Raw genomic sequence first — 20,444 nt, forward strand, 5'->3', positions numbered from 1 at the left:
ATAAAAAACTGTAATAAACCACAGGAGTTTGAAATTTTATCAATATAGCTAATCTAATGGCTAAAAAAAAAAATACCCCTATATAGTATAAAGACTACAGGAGTGCAACGCAGCAGACCCCGGACCCGCCCATTTTCCAGTTTACAAGGGAAATTACTGGAAAAACAGGGTACCCTACATCGATTCATGGTATAATAATCAAAAGGCCGGTGAAAGAAACTAGTCTTTATACTATATAGGGGTATTTTTTTTTTTAGCCATTAGATTAGCTATATTGATAAAATTTCAAACTCCTGTGAATAAACTTGATAGAAGTAGTCATTGTTATAGGAGGTTTTGGGGATTCCGATAATGACGTCACGTTTGCGCATGCTCAAATTTTGGCCGTCAAAACTGCGACCATTCTGCTATTGTTTGCATTGATGAAGCGCATCGTAATAAGGTTACAAACATATTCGCGACCCTTTTGAAGAACAAAAAATACTCAGAAATTGAAATTCTTTCAGATTAAATTGAATGCAATGAACGAACACAAATAAGGACGAAAAAAACACAACAAATTGATTGATTTTATGTAATCAACATATAGAAACTGACTTGAATTTATTTGTCTGTAAAAACTTACCTTGTTACAGATTAACTAAATCTTCTTGATAAATGTTAATGTTTTTTTATTTAATTGTTCACACCAATTTTCACACTCTTTGTTTCAACATTTTAACCCAGTGTTTAATTGCCCCTTTCTTTATCACAAACCAATTATCTCGATATGATCCAGACAGACAATTACTAAGAAAACAGTGTGTCATAAACCCAGGGACCAATACTTGTATTACTCTGTATGGGGTCTCTGCATAAACCACATGTGTCTGGTCATTAAACACAATTTATGAAACCTCCATGTCATCTCTCGACATATTAAGTCACAAACTTAACAGTTGCTTTAATAAAATATTTGAACATATTTAAAAATAGAAATTTGTCCGAAATGGATTAACAGCTAGGAACTTTTAAGTATATATATTAGCCAGTTTAAATATAACAATAAAGTGTTTAATAACTATACATTTAAAATATTGTACACATTTACACAATTAACGTATTTAACGGGTACCTGCAAATGTTAACTCTGCTATAATGTGTAAAGATCGTGCGTTACTGCAGTGTTCGAAAAATCATCATGAAAACAAGCAATCGCGTTTGGTCATTATAGGGATATAAAATACTTGCGTTAAATAAATTAAATGTGTAGATTAATGGTATCATAAATGCTAGATTTGTATCGCTCATTATCACTACAGACGAGTTTTCAATATACGTGTACATGCAAAGACAGTTCAATTTGCAAAATATGCAGGTGTTTTTTTCAATTTGAATGCTTAAATTTATTAATATTTTCATTCAATGTTTACGAAACGAAAATTCATTTAATGTAAAAGAAAATTAAAAATACATTTCAAGATTGAAATGTATTGAGCTATTTTAGGGCTTTGTTTTATAACTGATTCAATGCAGCCCTTACACTAAATTTCAATCGCGAATGAAAAATAACACTATCGCATCCACACCACTTATAATAATATTCAAATTATTATATGTATTATTATTTTTGAAATATCATTTATTAAATTCTTATTTTTTTTAAATACGGGTATTTATAGTTTTGTTTTGTGAAATTGTAAGTATTAAGTCTTCCGACGACCTTAACTCTGATACAATGTAATTGGCCGCGATCAAGAAGTTGACGGCCAATCTATTTTTAGTAACGGAAAACCCCTCTTGTGATGTCACACAAAAACCTCCTATTGTTCGCGTCTTTTTCTAAAATGTCCGCCATGTTGTTTACAATTGCTGTCACTACGATCTGTGTAAATCGAACACTTGAAGGGCATGTTCAAAATGCGGAGTCAGCGGGCCCAGTATTGAAAATCCGTAGCGTTCTGACTCTTCCTCGGCTTATTCAGAATCTTAAGATAACATGATTCGGAAGTGCCATGCTTTGAACGATCGACATACTTAAGAAAGAAAATAAGAAATAAAATAAACATCTTTTGGATAATTATGAACTTATTTGCAAAGGAAATCTGTTCCTAATTCCAAAAAAGGTACGGACCCATACATCGCCGTATTTTAAACGTGAAAGTTAAACATCTACAAGTGGAAGCGCTTGCTTGACCTGGATATTAATGGATTATTAATTTAGCCCTTTTGAATCGCTTCTACATTTATCAAAACGATATCTATATCAAAATAATTATGTAATGTATTTATATCTGTGCCAATATAATAATATAAAAAAAAACGGTGTGGCAACGCCGTACCGCGGTGCGATTTTTTTCACGACATGCACAGCGATATACCGATATACCGGTGAATCGTGACAGCCCTAATTTTAACTTATTTTGCATTGAAAAGCATCGTAATTAACTTCTTCAAGTATTCAAATACAATTCTATTCATTGGTAATGTACTGACTACTGAATACTGTTCCCGATTATTTTTTATGGCCCCGAAGGAGGGTATATAGTGATCGGACCGTCCGTCCTTCCGTCACTCTTTATGTTTAGGTTTCGCGTTTAGGTTTAAAAAAATGATCATAACTTCTATGTCCCTTCAGATAGCAACTTGATATTTGGCATGCATGATGCATGTGTATCTCATGAAGCTGCACATTTTGAGTGCTGAAAGGTCAAGGTTATCCTTCAAGGTCGAAGGTCAAAAACACAAAATCAAAGCGGCACAGTAGGGGGCATTATGTTTCTGACAAACACATCTCTTGTTTATAGTGTAGTGATTTAAGGTCACTTTCAACAGCCTTGCTGTTGAGCTAGCTTATCAGCGACGTGGTTAGTGTCTAACTACTACTCCAGAGGTTGTTGGTTTGATCCCCCATTGAAACTCCGTGTTTGTACAATAATGGCGACAAGGATGAGATTATTCAGGGATGGAAACTAACTTTTCACGATTGGTTGCCCGCACGGGCAACCATTTTTAGTATTTCAGTTGCCCAGTTATAGAGTTACGAGCCCGGTACCATTTTTATGTAGTGTCAGTGTAGGTTATTTATTTAAAGAAAATAATGGATAATTAAATGTAAACATTGCTAGCATGACACACTTTCTGTTTATTACGTCTTTTTACAAGTCTGAAATGAATTATAAAACTGATTATTCATCCACAGTTGCCAAATTTTATTAAATGTCTAATTGCACATTTAAATTGTTTTAAGCTTTAATAAAAGCTAGTTGCCCGGCCGGACTACCAACATTTGAAATTGAGTTGCCCGGGAAAAAATATCTACTTGCCCCGGGCTAACGGGCAACCACTAATTTCCATCCCTGTTATTGTAAAAACACAGAGCTCCAATGGGGATAGAACCCACAACCTCCTGAGTGGAAATCAGACACTCTAACCACGTCGCTGAAAAGCTAGCTGAACAGCAAGGCTGTTGGAAGAGACCTTAAATCACTACACTCCTCCCCCTCTTAATGTTTCCAGGCCAGACATGCCATCTACAGCATGTCACATTGACACTTTGCTATAGTATTGACCGCTTCACAAGCGGCTCCTTAAAGCCATTAGACAACTCACTCGCACGTTCTGAATCACAGTTCGTGTTTGCCTCCTCGCCATTATTGTAAAAACACAGAGCTTTAATGGGGAATCGAACCCAGCAAGGCTGTTTGAAGTGACCTTAAATCACTACACTACCTTGGCTCATAAACAGCAAATATACCCATTAATGAAATCAGTTATTTCGGGTGTACTGCCAACTAAATTGATCTGGTTAATTTGCCCAATTACATCAATAACAATCATGAAACCAACTTAGCATGTCTATTAAAAGTATGGGTCCTTAAAATGAATACATACAAATTTTGAAAGAGAACAAATACAAAAACACGCATGTCAATCTATAGTTAAATGTTCATTCTTGGAGATAACAACCAAAAGTGCATTGAAATCGGCATTGTTTAAAAACAATACTGGCTAGACTTGTAGGTTTTTTTCCAGCCATTTTGGGAAAAGGAGTCTTGTCAAATGGGGATTTTTTGAATTAATAAAAGTTGCAAATTTTGGAATTTTTTATCGACAAAAAGGACCAAATTGGGATTTTTTTACCAACAAATATTGACACAACAGGTCTTTTCTTGGCCACTTTGGAAAAAAATCATATTATAAATTATAGTACAGTACACTCCACGCATTTTCCCCAATTTCCCTCGCTACTCCGCGGGGATTGACCTGGAGGGAGATTAAGAAAATCCCACGATACGCAGTGTTTGCATGATTTTGGACGCGGTGGTTAACGATAAGCAAAACTGATAAGCCGACGCGGCGGCCCTCCGCGTTGGCAATGCGAGGAAACTCCGCGTTTTACGAGATAACGATCAATTTAATTTTGTTTGACGTCCTGATTTTCAAATAAAATTACATTTATTACAAGTACATACATGTACATGTAGTATAATATTAACAATTAAAAAAAACCCTACCAAGATAGATCGATCCCGACCTGGTTGTAGAAGTAGTTGTTGTTGTATAGAAACTCGTTGATTTACGACAAACAAAACGTCGTCTTTTAACTAATACTTACCAATTAATAAAAACACAGTTTGCAACATTCTTTTTATTTTGATTATTTAATCCAAAGTTTTCATGTTAGCAGGTGATTTTCTATACTGAACATGTAAACAAATGACCAAGGACCCTAAAAATCTCGCAATTCTGTGTGAATTGACAGTTTGACGTAATCAAAGAAAAGCCGCTTCCTGTCTAAAGGCATAACTTACACAAGTAAACACATTCAACGAATGCATAAGGAATGGTTTTAATTGCCTGCTCGCTAATGCATTTATTTTCTCTTTGTAGGCACGTTATTCCATTGATTGCTAAAAGAAGGTGGTAACTATTGAGTTGATACATGTAGATGCATTTAATATTCACAGTTGTATTCTTGTTGCGTCGACATTCAAAACAATGTTAACCAGTAATTACGGACCAAATCGGCGGAGTGACATTCACACATATTAATCTCTTTTGTCAAAACACCGCAGACAACAGTCTACACAAAAAGTCAGTAGACAAGCTTTGGGTGTTTTCATAACGTCAAACACTTAAAATCCAGTTCCGCCCAGGTGTCTTCTTTAATCAGTTTACAGTACAATTACTGTTAAAATAATTACTCTACTAAAATACCGTAACGATAAAGATTCGGCGTGTTCGATTTGAAATTATTTGGAGGAAATATCAACTTATTCGCAATATAATTTTGTTAAAAAATACCAAAGAAACTTTTAACCGAAATCAACAAAATTCAATGTTCTCTGCGCTACAAAGTTTGTATAAAAAAATCAATACATGCACGCTTTGCAGGAGTATACCTTGACCTTGTACATTGCAGCATAATTTTCGCGCACTTTTGTCGAGAAATATACATGATGACTGTATATTGGAGGCATTTGTAAACGTCGTCTTAACATTAAAAATCGTAGTGTGTTTCGGATTACTAATTATTATTCTCATTTGGAAATTTTACGGAACATTTATTCTTGTGTTATATGTGTTATGATTAAAATATAAATTTGTCAAATGTCTTATATTCATTCATATTGTAGACGTACCTGTGAATTAAAAAACATAATTTTTATTCGTATTAATTTTCTATACAATTATCTTTTTTATACATGTACTACAGTATTTAAACAATTTTTTATAACAATGTTTTTATTTTTTGGCATGCCCAGTGGCACACTGCTAACGCGGCGTTGCGCGGCAAGCACTGGTAAGAACAGAAATTGTCTGCATTTACCGACTAGGCATAAGTAATACACGCCGCGGGAAATAGCTAACGCGGCGTAACGCCGAGCGTTTTATCGAGTTCACCTTGCTCTTCCAACGCTGCGTGAACACTCGCTAGCAGGAAAAAACGCTGAGGGAGCGCGTTTTTTTTGGAAAACGCGTGGAGTGTCAGAGTTCGACATTAACTTTTTTTACAGCCAGACCATCGGACCAGCTCCTCTTAATATGCACTAGCCCGAATCTGATGTCTACTAGACCATAATAAATTAAATGACAAAGCAAATAAACAAAATTGTGTCGTGTAACTGTTTAATCAGGTTTTATCAGTAAATAATTCGTCAACACAAGAAAGTTATTTTGATGCACAGAGTAAAAAATAAAATAAAACTATTTAACAATATAATTTTTTTTTTTAATTTCACTGTTTATCACCAGTTAAAACAAATGATGTCTGTACAGCAGGTGACATTTATTCAACGTCATCAAATTCTGGCCTCCTTGACCGCTGTGCTCCATGCAACCACAGCTCCAAGGCCCCTTTTCCATCATAATCTGTGTCAGTTTTACCGTCGGATTCTTCTTTATTAACTTATTTGTCGGACAAAAATCCAATCTTGAACAAAGCCATTCTTTAAACTACATTCTCTCATTTGCTACACCAAAATGTTTACATTGATGATACCGATTTTTGATAGAAGTCGTAAAAACATGATGTAAAGTTCTAAGACACTGCAGAAAATCATTAATAACCACGAGAACTTTACCAATGGAAACAAGCAATTTCTGCGGGAAGCTCTCCTTCGCGTCTAAAAATAGCGATGAATCATGTGAATGCTCCGCGTTTATTTATATACGCTAGTTTTGTTCTGATGTAAATAACGGAAACGAGAGTTATTTTACACATTAAGAGAAAAAGGTTTTCGGTTAGTTATAGATGTATGAATCAGTATAGATTTTTTATGTACGACCAGTCGGACAAGCTAGCCCACAGTTTTACTAGCCCGACCACCGATCTTACTAGACAATGTCTGTCGGACGTGCCTTAGTGTCGAACCCTGAGTGTACTGTATATATTGTGAAGGTTGTTTAAAGATAAAATTGAGATATAGAGTATAATAATCATTAGTCATTAGACATTTCTTCCTAATAATACAAAAAAAAAAAAAAAATGTTGTTTGGAAAGTGGGATTTTTAAAAATATATATTGTAATTTCTGTTTGGGATTGGGTCTGTTTGCTTTGGGATCGGGTCCATTTTACACTTTACTCCATTTAGTAATCAGTTTCATGTACAATTGTCTCATGGTATCAGCCCTTCTGATTGGTTGCTAAGATTTGTTACTATGCGCTTGTGCTTGTTCTAAAAAAAGGGACCCGGCACCATTCCCCAAATGGTGAAATAAAACACTTGAGTGTTATATTGTTAATATGAAACCAAAGTTGAAGAAACAATATAACATACATACCAGATGTATGTTTTTATTCAGAATATATGATAATGTGTCTGTCTATCAAATATAATAGGTGTTGAAATAGATGGCCATCTGTTTATCAAATATAATAGGTGATGAAATTGATGCAGGTCAACCATGATATCTTATAGTGTGGTGTCAACCACAAGCTGAATAGTATAGATAGTAATTTGTAGATCCGTACTGTATATAAGTGGAAAATAAGGCATTGCCCCAGGCAGTTGCATCAAGTGGTCACATTTTTAATGATAATTTAATTAACCTGTCATGCTTGTTACTATCATTTTTTGCTGTTCGCCATAATGATGATACATTTAATGATTTTTATGCAATTTATGTGATTAAAAGTACATTAGATGTATCCATAACAGGAAATAACATTTACTGTTAGGGATAATTGGTGGATTATTTCTGGATGGATACTATTTGCATTTTCTTTTACTTAAATGGCTGGGCATTTTATTGGAATATCAAATTGTATAGAAGAATTAGGTAGGTTTTATGAATGGGGTAGACATTTTTTAATGATTGTTTTACATTAATAAGAACATCTGAACTCATATAACAAATAAGATAACTTGCTTACTCAATACTGCTGCTTTTGATACATTTAATACATAATTTATGTATTGGAAATTAACACAGTCACTTCCCCAGTATCACTTTTTGTAAATTAAAGTGATATTCCTTACCAAAATTATATGTCGCATATAAGCAGTTTACAAGTTTCGCATATAAGTCTCTTATAAGAGATGAGATGTAAGCGACGTATAAGCCGCATATAAAAATTGGATACATATAAGCGGGGTATAAGGGAGTGATATGCAATTTATATGCAGTTTATACGCTTGTAAAGTTATCGAGCAGTTTGCATATAAGCCGCATATATGCGCCATATAAGCGATTTATATGCGAGCTATAAAGAAATTGAGCAGTTTGCATAAAGCCGCTTATACGTACGGACACACGGACGGACGACGGGAAACATTCCATTACATAAGTTCTTGCAGCAGGGGTGTCAATTTTCCGGATTATTCCGGAAATCCGGATTTGAGCCGTCCAGGGTTGATTTTGAGGTGAAATTGAATGTAAATCCGATGAGTTTGTTTAAGGGGGGTGGGGGTAGGGACAAAATTAGTTTAGTGCGGGATCATTTCTGAACAAATATTGTTATAGCATCGTCGGCATTCCGGACATTTGCACTTGGTAGCGATTTTATTTAATGATTACTGATTGGTAAGCGGCTGGCACTGACATGAGCAGTAACTGACAAAGTAAAGCACTGCAATATCATATTTTAAAACAATATGTTAATCAAATTATATATTGACTGCGTATTTGCTAGGTTACTGGTTACTGGTTTTCATTTTCTGCAGTCAAATGATATGGATATTTATTTCATTTGCAAATGATGTATAGCGACATGTTTTCGGACAGTCGTTTTCGGATACGGTATGGTTTGTTGATTTTAATTTAATTTCGAAGTTCTTAACATCATTTGTTTAGAATGACAAATACACATGCGGTGTTACGGATGGTTTTGTTTATAATATTTCGCATTGTACTCACCAGAAATTGCACCTACATGTAGAAAGACTATAAAAAAAAGAACAATAAGCTAGGGCTCGGGGGTTTGGCCCTCTCTTCCCTTTATCCTACGGCCTCAGACTCTTGGCTTAATTTTCTGGAATTCAAATTTTGGACAATTGACACCCTGTTGCAGCCCCAGTAGAGCTAAAAAACGGCATATGCTGGAAAACATTTACCCTCAGTTTAAGGGTTCATCACACCTGCAAGTGTGTGGGGAACCTGTTAAAAATTGTTTTGTCATAAACTCCGGCATATGGGCATATTACAGTTTATAGGTGTCTATCTCAACCGTTGCTTATTGTTGGTATTTTCACTTCATATACACTTATATTTGTTAATGCAGCATCAACAATTACTAAAACAATATCCCGGAAAGGGAAAAATTATGCATTTGAATATCAACCATACTTTTGTTTGACAACTGGTCATGCATGTACCATGTGAACCTAAATTTAGTTTTAGTGCGTATTCTTTCATACGACACAAAGACACAATTTTGTTTTTCGGATCATTTTGGCTTAGAGGACTGGGTGAGTCACGTAAGATATTGAATATAAAATATATTTTTATAAACAACTGGTAGCAAGATTAGTTGCAGACAATTGGTCACAGAGCTCCAGATAAGGTTTTGTGAAAATCATAAATTACTACCAGATTTCAAAAAGAATTCTTAACTCTGAAATTTTATTCTTAACGTTACTACAAAGTTTTGAAAAATAATTCTTTCTTTTTTTAAATGACCTAAAAATAAATAATAATGGTTATTTTCATGCAAAAAAATCAAAATACCAAACTAGCAACTTTATTTATACGAGTTCAACAGTGTCTTTTCAGTATTATACAATTTTATTTTTCAAATACCTTCATATGCCCAAACTGTGCTTAGATTGTATGCCTTAGATGATTTTTTTTACATATTTCACAATTAAAACGGGTCTTTCCTTCAATCTTTTCAACGATTAGCCACGGGACTTGTCCCTTGAACTCCCTTCCACTCGTTCAATGTTTTTTTTTGTGTTTAAGTTTGGACCCGTCGTGTCGCGTTTTTGTTTAGCTTTTCCGACTGTGTCGGCAACTGAACATACAACATCGTTTAAGATCTTTTCTATAATGTCTTTCTAAACATTTAACTTCGGCTCACTTTGCGCACAATATGTTAAAAGTGTGTTTTTGGACGCTTTGCAGTTTTTTTAGGACGCTCTCTGGGCGCCGCCATTGTGTTTTGACAGATAGACTGTATACACCGCTTTTATTGGAAAAAATGCGCTTTGTAAAACAAACCCGATAACCATTCTATATAAGCACCGCAAAGATCTTTAATACGCGAAAAGAACTCAATAAAAATCGATACGAACCGATGTAAAAATAATATTCGTAACTTGATTTTGTAATTCTTAATGGTACGACAAGATTTTAAAATAAATACGTAACGGACTTGAAAATAATTCGTAATTACGAAAATATGACCCTTATCTGGAGCTCTGGGTCAGTAACCACATTTTAACTAACTCTTTTGACCTGTTAATTCTTTTAAGCTCAATTCAACAGTGAAAATGCCCTTAATATCTCTTTAATAGGATGAATTAATTAATTTTATGATAATATTGATCTTGATTCGTACATCTATTTGTAATACCAGTCAATAGATATTAGTGGTTACTGAATGCTGATAACAATATTGCCATATTGAGCAAGTAATGTTCCATAATCAACCTATCAGGTATCCAAGATGAGATTATTATATTTGCATAACTTAACTTCTCAGATCGGTTTGTTTGTCACTTTACTGACCTTTGTAAATACAGTGTTTCATTTTCAACTCCTGACTAGGCTGTGTATGATGAAATTTCATCTGGTGAAACATGTATTACAAATGAGCCTAGCTTAAGGAAATGCGGCTTAATACATGTGCATACAGTGTCTTCTAGACTTTCCACCTAAACTAGATTATCAGTCCGCGCAGTCTAATCATACACTTTTTTTAGATCTCAATATTGTGTTTATCTCTCAATCTCATCCATATAAGTTCAACCTTAGTTAATTATCCCCACGCTTTTTGAAAAAAAGGTGGGGATATTGTGGTTATCTCCGCCGTCCGTCCGTCCGTCTGTCTGTCCGTCCGTCCTGGCCACTATCTCCTCCTACACTAAAAGCACTAGAACCTTGAAACTTACACACATGGTAGCTATGAGCATATGTGCGACCCTGCACTATTTGGAATTTTGATCTGACCCCTGGGTCAAAAGTTATAGCGGTTGGGGTGGGGCCGCGTCAGAAATTATCACTCATTTTTTTAGGTTATTTTACATTTACTTCTTTATTTCTACACCGATTCACTTCAAATTGATACTGGACCTCTCTTATGACAATACGGTCAATCTCAACCATGCATGGCCCCATTCCCAACCCTGGGGCGCCCCGCCCACATAGGCTACACCCACCAAAAATTTCCATTTACTATAATTTTTTCATTTCTACACGGATTCACTTCAAATTGATACTGAACTTTTGTTATGACATTAGGGTCAATCTCAACTATGCATGGCCCCAATCCCAACCCTGGGGCGCCCGCCCACATAGGCCACACCCACCAAAAAATTCCATTTACTATAATTTTTTCATTTCTACACGGATTCACTTCAAATTGATACTGAACTTCTCTTATGACATTAGGGTCAATCTCAACTATGCATGGCCCCATAACCAACCCTGGGGCCCCGCCCACATAGACCACACCCACCCAAAATTGCCTTTACTATAATTTCTTTATTTCTACACCGATTCACTTCAAATTGATATTGAACTTCTCTTATGACAATACAGTCAATCTCAACTATGCATGGCCCCATTACCAACCCTGGGGCGCCCCGCCCACATAGACCACACCCACCCAAAATTGCCTTTTACTATAATTTCTTCATTTCTACACCGATTCACTTCAAATTGATACTGAACCTCTCTTATGACAATACGGTCAATCTCAGCTATGCATGGCCCCATTACCAACCCTGGGGCACACCTAGGTCAAACATTCGGCGTGGGGATACGCGTCGGCCTCTGCCGCGCCATTTCTAGTATAATACTGAAATCACTTAATTGTATCCTCAATTTGGAAGCATTTTGTAGCAAAACAACAACAACAATCATTTCCCTATTTTAGTCAAAACACCGCGAATTTTCCCAATTCAAAGGGACCCGGCCCCATTCCCAAAATGGTGGAAAAAAACACTGGCCTAAACTTGATATTTGCTAAGAATCGACACAATGAAATGTACATGTACATGTAATAATTCTTAACTCTCTTCACCATTGGTACATGTAGTACCCTATAATTATTCAGCAGTTATAGTGGTAGGTTATGCACCATACAGTTAACACCCAGTCTGTCCAGTAACAAGGCCTTTGCAACCCCTTTTAAATCTTTGGCCCTGTTATTACTGTGATCTAATTATAGATCTGTCAACTGTCATTGCATTGTACACAAAGGGACCCTTTATTGTCCCCTTATGTGTGAGATAATTATGTCCCTTGCGACACTACTGTCTACTGTGCTTTTACCTGGCGGCAGTAAAATTAATCAATATAGGTTTAAGACAGGTGAAGTGCGTTTGTTTGCCCACTGCAGCCACGAGGGAGGTAAACAGAGGGAAATTCAAATCTTTGTTAATCACCGTATGTGCACATGGATTTCAAATTTGAATGCTGATGTGTTGCTTTCAGAATGGATTACTTAATAAGGGCTAATTGCACAGTTTGTGAATCATACAACATTTTGCTGACTGGAAGGTAATTTTAAATTTTAAAAATGTGTAAATGGAGAGCTGATCATTATTATTTATGAATTTATAATTACTGTTATTAATCACGGAATAAATTGTGTGTGTTGTGAATATGACAAGATCTCAGGTCTGGCGTTATTTATTATAATTTATAATTATTTAGCCAGTTGATAGATAATTGAACATATGTTGGTGATAAATTTTATTAAATGAGCCGTCCACTCTGGCTTATCAGTCATGACACTTCGCCTAAACTGGATTTAATGTAAAAAGTGACTGACTTTAATAAAATGATACCATTAGAGCAGCAAGTGTCGGCACAGGCCTATATGGGACAATAATATGCACATGTTTGCGGAGCGACTCAAATCATTTGTCTACAATTGCAGACAATAATTACTTAAGTTCACAATGTGAGTGGAGAATGATGACATGGACTTATGGAATGTATATATGATAAATGTGATTTTAAGAATATTTGGGAGAAAGCGTGATGGATATAGAAGACCCTACATAATGGTATGCTGGTGTAGTAAATTTGTCACCCTCCTTAAATCATAAGTGACAGTAGATACTATAAACAGTTTTAAATCAGATTTCTATGACAGCATGTTTAAATAAAAATGTCATTTTGAACGATGTCATATTAGCAGTGTCATGTTAAAAATGGGTTTAAGACCATGTACAGTCAGCGTAGGTCAGGAGGTACCCTGGCAGCTTATGGCATAAAATTTACTTTTGCTTGAAGCAGCTTGTATGTTTGCAAGCTTTTTAATGTCAAACATGCTTATTTCAGTGCTCCAGCTAGGCCTAAATGGAAGGGCGACCCATTCCGTCCGATCCCCACCCTGCCCTTCCGAGTCCCTGCATTGCCATTTTATTTCTAAAAAAAAAATGTAATTTTTTTGTTTACATGTTATAATTTTTTATCTCGTATTACCTTGATTTTTATTCATTACTCATTTTTGAGTTTTTATTTACATGGTTTAATAATAATAATTTAATAATACATTCTAACAATTATTAATAATATAAAAATAAATATCCATCAGGGAGCATTCCGCACCTCAAAAGTGCCCTTTTGACCAAATTCTTCCCGCTTGAAAGTGCCCTTTTGACAAAATAGCCCCCCTGCCCTTTTCAAATCCTAGCTGAAGCACTGTTATTTAGACTGTTACATGTACCATGAAACTTTGTTGGGTGTAACCAGTATTTGGTGATTTTAAAGTTGTTTAATTGTCAAGCAAATGCACTATGCCATTCATTATTTATTCTTTGGCTAACAAGAATTTAGGTGGAGATATGTGGAAAAAGGATGATATAAAAATAAAACACAAAACAACATCCTAATAATTAAAGTAACCCATCATTAAACATTGTATTCACAAGGGAGAAAACCATGACAGTCATTCGGAACCCCTGGAATCATAGAATTGTCTCCGCTTTATACCACTTCAATCAATATATTTCCAAGTGCACAAACGTTAACATTGCTGCTTTTTCCCTCAGATCTGTCTGTACAGAACCATTTCCATCAACTTCATTGAAAACAATTGGAGTCAGGTTTCTGATGTAAGCAATATCTTACATATTTACATGAAGAAATATCTCATCAAATTCACACAATTCCTTCCATTTACTGCTTCAATTTGAATTTCCAGACTTTAAATTAAAAGTTTATTTCGTTATCTACATTTTTGTGCCCCAGACTTTTAAATTCCCATTTGAAGTGATTACACATATCAAATCTGGAAGGTTTAAATGTGGCTTGTTTAAGTAACATTGATTGACTTTCTTATTTAATGCGTTGTTAAAAGATATTGAAATGTAGTAAAAGGATCTTTTTAACCATAATTTTGATAAAGGTGCAATGCTGACACGTTATTTAAAGGAGTATAATCAATGGATTAAGTATTATTCAATATCCCTAGGGATGATTATATTACACTGAATTTCATTTTGCATGAACGTGTATTACAGTCAGTGCATGTTGACACATCCCAATTGTTAACCCTTTCAGTGCGGGAACCGAATTTTGAAGGCCTTTGCAAACAGTTTGGATCCAGATGAGACGCCACAGAACGTGGCGTCTCATCAGGATCCAAACTGTTTGCTATTCTTATAGTATTCTTTGAAAAAAATCGAAGAATATGCTAATTTTAGAAATTCAGCAGATGACATTTTAGCAGATGACAAATTTCCCAGCATGCAAAGGGTTAAAACCAAAACAAAACCACATGTTGAACTTTTTACCTGGGCACTAATTCAGCGGTGACTTTAAGCTATTATCATGAGTCACCAAAATGGTAACATCAAGTGGTGTGCCTGAATGATCTATTTAGATTGCAGTGATATTGTTGATTTAGGCTTAAAGACATTTTTATCTTCCAGAGTTTAAATTTAGATTGCTGTGATATTGTTAGTTGAAGAATTAAAGATAATTTTATCTTCCGGAGTAAACAAAGTGTGTTATCCTTTGAAGATGTTTTTTTTTTTTAAGTGTGTTTGGGGTTACTTTGTGTAAGCTGCATGCTTAAGTGAACAGAAATCTGTGAAATTGTCAGGGGAAATCTGGGTTTTCAATTAGTTAAGCATTTTTCATTGAAGTTTGGTTTAAGTTTCATTTAGGAAAAGGACTGAAGATTTGTGGTTTCAGTTTGTTTGTTTATTCTCCTCTGGGAGTAAATGGGTGGAATATTGAATGTGTGCAATGAAAAAATCTCATGTTTATGAGAAGTAGTGTACAGAAGTTTTTGCAGATTGTTGTACTGTGGTGGAACATAAATTTTTGCGTGGAGTGAACTATTAAAGAAATATCGTAAGAAGCGGAGTTTTAGTAAAATGTTGTTGAATATTTAGATAATTTTGTGTATGGCACAATTATCTGAGCATTTTGTGTTTACACAATGTGGACAGCAATTTTGTGTGTGTTTACCCTTTCTCTCATATTAGCAAAGTGAAAATAGCTATGTGCAAACAACATTAAACCAGAACAGCCTGCGAGTAACTCGCAGTCTGTTCAGGTTTTATGCTGTTTGCTGCTCATCAGTATCTAAGGGTTGGAAATGAAACCTTTAAAACTTAAGTCTAGTAAGAAAGGTCTTAAGTTATATTTATCTTTCTAAGGGACTATACAATAATGCGTAAAAATACGTATCTAAGTGATGAAGGGTTAAAATTACATTGCAACAAGAATCTGTGGCCGTGTACCAGCATGATTAGGAAATGAATAAAAATTATATCCCAGCCAATTTGCTGCACTTTTCATTGTTTTAATTGTTTCTGGGTTTCTAGGCAATAAAAGTAATAATTTTCATACAATCTGTACTGCAATTTAATGGTCGGAAATGTAAAATATTTCAGGAGCTATGAATGAGCTTCAGTAAATGGATGGTGTGCATTTGTTAATGAGTAAAACATGTTGAATTATTGTGGGAAAATCTGTGAGATCTTTTGCACACATAACATGGCTTATTAATAATGTAGACATATTTTGCTGTGGGAGTCTTATTAACATTTGAATTAATTTTTATTTAACTGATAGATCTTTTTGATGTAGAATTATCAGTTGGCAAAAAGGATGTCATTGAGGTGAACTATGATGTAGATTACAGAATGTGTCATATTGTTTGTCGAATGGATGTGTAAACGACATTCAAATAGCATAATTGCTAAAACAGTATTTTTATGTCCCCCACTATACATGTAGTAGTGGGGGACATATTGTTTTTGCCCTGTCTGTTGGTTGGTCTGTTGGTTGGTTTACAGTCAACTTTAACATTTTGAAATAACTTTTGCTATATTGAATATAGCAACTTGATATTTGGCATGCATGTGTATCTCATGGAGCTGCACATTTTGAGTGGTGAAAGGTCAAGGTCAAGGTCATCCTTCAAGGTCAGAGGTCAAATATATGTGGCCAAAATCGCTAATTTTATGAATACTTTTGCAATATTGAAGATAGCAACTTGATATTTGACATGCATGTGTATCTCATGGAGCTGCACATTTTGAGTGGTGAAAGGTCAAGGTCAAGGTCATCTTTCAAGGTCAGAGGTCAAATATATGTGGCCCAAATCGCTTATTTTATGAATACTTTTGCAATATTGAAGATAGCAACCTGATACTTGGCATGCATGTGTAATTAATGGAGCTGCACATTTTAAGTGGTGAAAGGTCAAGGTCATCCTTCAAGGTCAGAGGTCAAATATATGTGGCCCAAATCGCTTATTTTATAAATACTTTTGCAATATTGAAGATAGCAACTTGATATTTGGCATGCATGTGTATTTCATGGAGCTGCACATATTGAGTGGTGAAAGGTCAAGGTCATCCTTCTAGGTCAAATATATGGGTCAAAATTGCTCATGTAATGTAACTTTTGCAATATTGAAGATAGCAATTTTATATTTGACATGCATGTTTATCTCATGGAGCTGCACATTTTGTGTGGTGAAGGGTCATCCTTCAAGGTCAAACGTCATATAGGGGGACATTGTGTTTGACAAACACATCTTGTTGTAATTACTTTAAAGTGAATTATATCTATTTGGGATATACACACAGCTGTGATATTTTTACTAAGCAAACAAAAAGATGAATTTGTCTTAGGTTAATCAGTGATATTTTTACAAATTTTCTCATCTGAGTTCTGGGACTCGATGACTTGCAAATCTATGAGTTCCCGAATTGAAAGAATGAGTCCAAATATTAAACGATATTATTTTTTTATAAATTTCAATGCATTTTTGGGACTCGCATAATTGGAAACTTTGCATCCCCAGAGGTTTTTGTGAGTCCAGGATGCAGGACTCGCAGGTAAAAAAATCACTGGGTTAATCATGAAAATTTTCGTAGTTTTGTGCTGACATGTACTTATGTTTAATAACGATGTAGGAATGATCATACTAAAGGAACATTGCAGTATGTACAGGGGAATGAACACTGAATAATTAATGGTTGCACATTGCCTCCATCATGTTAATAGCTAGCATGGTAATTGTTATATACATAGAAAATCTCAAGTTTGCGAACAATATAATAAATCAGCAGAATATGGCTTAACAAATTGTGTGTTGTACTTGACTTGTGAATAATTATGAAAGAACAATCATGTGAAATCATAAACAGTGTGTGAAAATGAATAATTCAAAATGATTTTGGATGGAACTAGAACCTTTAAAATGGTAAGTTTGTTAGCCTACTCAGTGTTGTTTTTTTTCACAAATTGGTGAATGGTACCGGTGCAAAGCAAATTGGGAAAAATGGTATCGTTTTCAGCCAAAATGGCGATTTAAAATATGTCCTTTAAAAGCTATCACTATGATGGCAAAACCAGTTAAAATAACATGTTTTTAAACAGTCTTTCTGAATTACTGTCAGTCCCTCGGATTTTTGCGATTATAATTTGGAAAATTCAGAAATGACTCATCATCATTATTTGTTGGGCCAAAAATGATCAGTCCGGGCTTGCAAAAACTGGAAGATTATATAAGGACCTCCTAGACAGCAATATATTATAATTTTAGGAAGGACTGATAACCCTTACCCTCTCAGAAGCAAAGCGAAAATAGCTTTGTGAAAACAGCATTAAACCAGAACAGCCTGTGAGTAACTCTACATTTGGTACAGGAATGTGTAGATGTAGTGTTGAAGGTCACATTCTTGCCCAAGTATAACCCTTTGCCTGTGACTTAATTAGAACTTAAGCTAAGTGAAAATGGCTATGTGCAAACAGCATAACACCCGAATAGCCTGCGAGTATCCTACAGTCTGTTAAAGTTTTATGCTGTTTGCTGCTCATCAGTAGCTATAAGGCTAGTATTCCATCTATCCGCATCCGTATCTGCGTCCGTATCTGCAAAATCATAATACGGACGCTATATTCCATTTATCCGCATTTTATATTTAATTATATGGATAATATTGAAAATTATAATTGAGATGACTATTATGAAGGACAAGCGTGAATTTAAGTAGATATAAGGTACAAATCATCATTCTATCTGTAAAAGAAATACAAATGGTAAATACCTGGAACATCTTCTTCTAGTGCCTTTGCTATGCTTTTCCAAACATTTGGATTAAAATCAGAGTCCCGATATGCAGAACTGCGTTTGTTGTATAATTCCGGGTAATTTTTCACGAATTCGATTAGTTTTTCAGTTGATTTTTGAGATGCAGCCCCCACATCGTGCTAAATGGCGCCGTATCTTGTCCGCATCCGCATTAGAAAGCTCAATTGAGCGTTCTTTTGCGGACGCCTATTGCACGTGTGGATATGCGGATGCAGAAGAATGTAATAAGTGCAGTGCATTTCAACTTGTTGTATTTTTTGCGGATATGCCGATGCGGATACAGACAGAAGGAATACTAGCCTTAGGGTTGGAACTGAAACCTTTAAAACTTGGATCTAGTAAGAAAGGCCTTTAATTAAATGTAACTTTCTTAGGGACTGCAAATGCATCCAAATACCTATCTAAGTGGTAAAGGGATAAACATCCAAAGCTTCTGATTACCTATTTATGTGCCATAATTACACACTACTTCATAACTATTGCATGTTTCTCAGGGGAGATATCAATTTGCATCTTGAATTGTTGGCTCTTGCTTATAAATCTGATAATGACATGTGTAGATACTTGAATGAATGATAATTATTTGTATTACTGCAGGCAAGCATTTATTTGCTGTTAAAGTGTTTGACGAGTATTTACTGTGAAGATATCATCAGTTAGTTTTTGTGAAAAGAAAAAAAAACAAGTAAAAATTTGCACGCACACAAAGCAACTGAACTCTTCAAGTTTCTTGGATTAATGTTTATTTTGGATCAGTGTCTTGTAGATACAGGTAGATTGTTTATTTATGTTTCTAGTTGAGGAATACTTTATATATGTGAATGTTACAGTTGGTGTTGTTTGCGCTTAATGGTTCTCAGTGGGTCTTTTTTGTCATCAACTTATATTCACTTATATTTGTGTTCAAGATGTACATACACAAATACCCTGCATTTTTCATTTTTTATCAAATTGCAATATTCAAACATCCATGTCCATTTATTATGCTTTTTTTATCTTCTAAAAAAAATTTATTGTGTAGTTTTTAAAATTTAACTTTAAATTGGCAAGGACTTAATTAATCTGATGTACATGTACATTATTTTCCTATTTAATGTTTGTTTAGCTACAGAAGTGAAATCATTACAAACCACAGGAGGTAATGAGTCACAAAGAACCAAACTGACTTACATTGTAGCTTCCGAGATGTGTGAAGCTTTTGTAGCTTTTGTTTGGGCTCTTTTGTCCCTGCTCCATGATTGCTCATGACAGAAGGGTTCAGGATCTAATGACCCTTTCCCAAGGTTACCTGACACAGGTGTGTCACTGGTAGCAGCTTGAAAGGATCTGTTCAGAGATTGATTTTGTATTTTTGGGGAAAGGAGCAAACAAAAATCAACATCAGGGTTGTCACAATTAATCTAAACAATCAATCTTTGTGTTTTAATCTGTTTGATTATGCCATGAATATAAGATGGGGTGGGGTAGGGGGTCACTTTGAGCTATCATTCAAGTCTCAGATTTTTAAGAGTATTTCTGACATAAAACAACAAAATGTACATCACTATGTATAAAACCCATTTGAGTGGCAGCTGAAGTCAGTTTAAAAGATAACCATAGTAAGCACAATTTTAGTAACACAAACACAATAATTAACTGCAAAAAACAGATGCACTATAAAATACAAAATAAGACATGTAGTAAATGTTGTTTTTATGCCCCCCCCCCCCCCTCCTCCCTTATGGA

General features: G+C 35.0%; 1 protein-coding gene across 7 annotated transcripts in view; it reads left to right on the plus strand.

Moving 5' to 3' along the window:
* The window catches only part of LOC127836694 (rho guanine nucleotide exchange factor 4-like), a 139,174-nt gene that overhangs the window by 49,696 nt on the left and 69,034 nt on the right, over window positions 1–20,444 (plus strand). The window contains exons 1-2 of one of the 7 annotated variants that reach the window (XM_052363388.1): window positions 15,161–15,460; window positions 17,539–17,828. The exons of 5 other annotated variants lie outside the window; for them this stretch is intronic. In XM_052363388.1, coding sequence (XP_052219348.1) covers window positions 17,796–17,828 — 33 coding nt within the window. In that variant the 5' untranslated portion in view covers window positions 15,161–15,460; window positions 17,539–17,795. Of the gene's footprint in view, window positions 1–12,527; window positions 12,650–15,160; window positions 15,461–17,538; window positions 17,829–20,444 lie in introns of those variants that run through there. One more of the 7 variants, XM_052363390.1, reaches the window with a different exon arrangement.

Source organism: Dreissena polymorpha, chromosome 6 (genome assembly GCF_020536995.1).
Source record: "Dreissena polymorpha isolate Duluth1 chromosome 6, UMN_Dpol_1.0, whole genome shotgun sequence".
NCBI classification, from domain to species: Eukaryota; Metazoa; Mollusca; class Bivalvia; order Myida; family Dreissenidae; genus Dreissena; species Dreissena polymorpha.